This window comes from Dermacentor silvarum, chromosome 1 (assembly GCF_013339745.2).
Source record: "Dermacentor silvarum isolate Dsil-2018 chromosome 1, BIME_Dsil_1.4, whole genome shotgun sequence".
In the NCBI taxonomy this organism is placed as follows: Eukaryota; Metazoa; Arthropoda; class Arachnida; order Ixodida; family Ixodidae; genus Dermacentor; species Dermacentor silvarum.
Genome location: NC_051154.1, coordinates 186,970,155 through 186,973,914, shown reverse-complemented (window position 1 = coordinate 186,973,914; position 3,760 = coordinate 186,970,155). Strand labels below are relative to the sequence as shown.

Below are 3,760 nucleotides of genomic sequence, written 5' to 3'. Positions count from 1 at the left end.
ACCGTGAAAGAACCAAGGTAATGTTGTTTTTCCGTCGCTTGGAGATACTCAGATTATTTTTTGCATTCCGCCTAATTACATAATTAGTCTAAATAATTAATCAACTTCTCAAGTATTACATTTAGATGAAAAGTGTCAATGAGGAAAACTCCCGATGCAGCTTTCTGTGGCTCAATACGTGCTACATAAACGTGTTTTTCCGAGCTCCTTTCGAGGGCCGCAAAATTCAAAACCGGCAGCAGTGGGAGATCCTGCTGATTCAACTCCGACCAGCAAGACCAGGTCTGGGCCGTCCAGCTTTGCACACTTATTTCTCACGTATAGTTAGGTGTTCAATGAAGCAGAACAAATAAAATCATACGAAATCTTTACGAGATCTTTTTTTCTTTTTATTTGTTCATTCATCATTACGCTTCCGGGATTCTTGCAGATCTAATTAGCTTTGCTTCATTACTTACCCCTTCGAATAGCTCTTCATACTGAACTATATTGCTTGAATACAACTATATAGTATGACTACAACTTCGAATAGTGAATCCTCTAGTAAAATATGAATCGAATCCACAATTTCGAATATTCGCGCATCTCTACTAAAAAGCAATGACCTTCTGATAATCTGAACTTGAGGTCATTAGAGCTGATTCTATTCGTCTATCTCCGAATTATAAGCTGGTGCTACTCGCCACACGTGATTTTCGAAGTCATCGGGATAGCTGAAAGGCGTGTCTAACAAAATGCTGGTAACAATGAAATTTTTTTTCAGCAGTTGCAGTCACTTTCATCAGCTATTCATTATTGGCGCATGTCGCCGAGCCTAGTAGAAACAGCTTGTCACACTGCATAATCATTTCCATGCTCTTCTGAAGAGCGCTGATAGTCGTGAAGTCATATATCTGCACTTAGCTATTATTTCGCTATTCCTTTGGACGTCTCCCTATAGTCTCGCAATTCATGGCGTCCCTATTAGCACGTCTCGCTACTTGTGAGTGACTTCCTCACCGTCGCCTTTCCTGGTCTACGCCGCAGGCGTGTACGAGACGCCTGCCGGAACAGTCCTGCGAGCGGCTCATCTGGACCTCGAGATCTTCACCATGGACAAGGTACATGCACTTGACGTATTCGTGACACGCCGTTTTATCCTCCTTTGCTTTGGCGTAGCCGAGCGTTAGTTACTTTTTGTCGTTGAAGCAGCTACGTACGCTTTTGTTTCTAGTGTTCGGCAGTGCAAAGACGTTTATTTTGCTGCTGAGGTCGACGCTGCAGCCTTACTTTCAAGTCGCAGTTCTGTAACTTCGTTCGAGAGCAGATAAACAAACAAGCAAGAAAATTTCGTGCTGCTCGTATTTTTGTGATCGTGAAATATGAAGCTGCGGTATAAGCTGAACGAGACGTATTCGATTAGACTTGTAGCCCAATGTGCTATTGTAACTTCAGTACCACTATAGCGCATGTTTCTCCGTCAGGTTTGGCTTAAATTTCAAACCTCATTTTGTTTTATTGAGTAAGTGGAACATACAATCCTCGTCCCTTCGCAATCTAAGGGACAATTCAAAACAGTTTCATCTTGGCGGTGCATTCAGAATAAAATTTTCTTGTACCAAAAAGAAAATAGAAAAACGGGGAGGGGGATGGGGTCGTTTATTTGGAAAATATGATCAGAGCCGCAAATGACTAACACGTACGAAGAACTGCTTTCGATTGGTAATAGTTAACTTATTAGTTAGACAATTCAACTTTACTTACCAAGAAACGAGAGATGTAGTACGCGGCTGTAGGCTTTGCTTACACCTGACTAAGGTATAGTCTCGAATAACTCGTAATGTTACGACTTCACAGTGTAACTGCTTACTACTCACAATAAAACAAAATGATGTGCAATACAACTTAAGTAAAAACGCACAGTTTGAAATGAATCATAAAAAATTACGTAAAATAAAAAGCGAAAGCAGATTTACAAACATACTGCACAAATCAGTCTAAATATATGTGGTCAGCAGAGGATAAATTGAAGGTTTAAACAGTGAGAGAGAGAGAGAGAGAGAGAGAGAGAGAGAGAGAGAGAGAGAGTAGTACGTTTAATGATTTCTGGAGAGGTCAGCCAAGCGACAGGCCTGGCATGCTACTCCAATTGAGATGGTGAAGAACGAAAGTGAGGGAATGAGACAAAAATAAACCAAACACACACTAACACGTACAGGAACACCATATGCACTAACATAAAATATACTTATACAGTGACTCGTTGAGGCCTGTATCCCGCAGAAATGCTATAAGTGCTTTAGTGGGGCGCAGTTGAGATGCACCCTAGACAAACACATATAGTGCGAGTGTCAGGCTGTTCTTAGCTGCGTAGTCAAGTATTTTCAGCGTCTGTATTGAAAACAGTAGATGTCCACGAAACTAACCTCTGAGAACCGTATAAAGTATGCGGGCTATAAGCGTTGTAGTTACCTAAATTATGGGTTGGATGCAGATTTATGTACTCTTGAAAGCCTTGCTTGTCATGTTTAATGTCCAATTTAGATATGGACCACAAACTTCTTTGATACATCCGTGAAGTAGTAAAAAAAGTAAGCTGATGGAAGGAAGAGGCAGTTCTTTCGCTAGGAGGTACGGGGACATCCACACTCAGTGAAACACATATTAGTGTGTTCAAATGCTTGTAGCAGCTTAAATTTGTGCTACGCGCCGTATTAACCACTTTACTGTGGCTGCAAGAGAGAACGAGAGATTATTAAGTGAGGAAGGCAAGGGTGTAAACTAGAAAAGTGTCCGGCTGGCTACCTACACAGATGCAGGGCGAAGAGGGAATTGAAAGACGAGCTTTGGGATTCTTTAAAAAAGTCGAAACAGCCTGCTGCGGTAAGAATCTACCTGCTGCGTTAAGATACACAGGCCGCGGTGGTTCAGTTACTGTGGCGTCCTGTTACTGAGCCAAAAGTCGCGGGTTCAATTAATGGACATGGCGGCTACACTCCGATGGAAGCGGAATGCAGAATCACTTGCATACTTAGATTTAGGTGCCCGTTGAAGGACCTCAAATGGAGCATTTCGGAGCATTTTTTCTTTTATGTTCTTTTTTTAGGCGGTACTGAGGCTTAGCGATAATGTAATGTTATCCAATAGATTCGTTGAGCAATGCTCGACAACATTGCTTAAACAATTTGCATTACCTCCTTTATTACCTGCGCTTACCAGGGTGCTTATCACCTTTCATTCTTATCGAGCCCACCTCACAGGCTTTTCTTTTTGCAGGAAGTGCGAAGAATAAAGCAGGGCCTGTCGCTGGAATTCTCCCGTCAGGTGTACGGAGGTAAGCGGTTATCGTTTCTTGCCCCTTTTGCATTGGCAGCAATGGAGGCTTGATGATCGTCCGCTGAACGTTCTCGCCAAACCTTGCCTGAACTTTGAGCTACCACTCGTATACACAGCGCATCACAAAGTTCATATCGCGATCTCGTAGTAGTAGTAGTAGTAGTAGTAGTAGTAGTAGTAGTAGTAGTATTAGTAGTAGTAGTAGTAGTAGTCGTAGTAGTAGTAGTAGTAGTAGTAGTAGTAGTAGTAGTAGTAGTAGTAGTAGTAGTAGTAGTAGTATAAATATAGTAGTAGTGTAGTAGCTAGTAGTATAGTAGTAGTAGTAGTAGTAGTAGTAGTAGTATGTCGTAGTGTAGTATGTAGTAGTAGTAGTAGTAGTAGTAGTAGTAGTAGTGTAGTAGGTAGTAGGAGTAGTGTAGTAGTAGTAGTAGTAGTATAGTAGTAG

The 3,760-nt window shown here is 41.6% G+C and overlaps 1 protein-coding gene across 1 annotated transcript in view; it reads left to right on the top strand.

Moving 5' to 3' along the window:
- Positions 1-3,760, top strand: part of LOC119436069 (argininosuccinate synthase-like) — a 23,545-nt gene that overhangs the window by 5,048 nt on the left and 14,737 nt on the right. The window contains exons 3-4 of the mRNA XM_037702815.2: positions 988-1,100; positions 3,256-3,313. Of these exons, the coding sequence (XP_037558743.1) occupies positions 988-1,100; positions 3,256-3,313 (171 nt within the window). The remainder of the gene's footprint in view (positions 1-987; positions 1,101-3,255; positions 3,314-3,760) is intronic.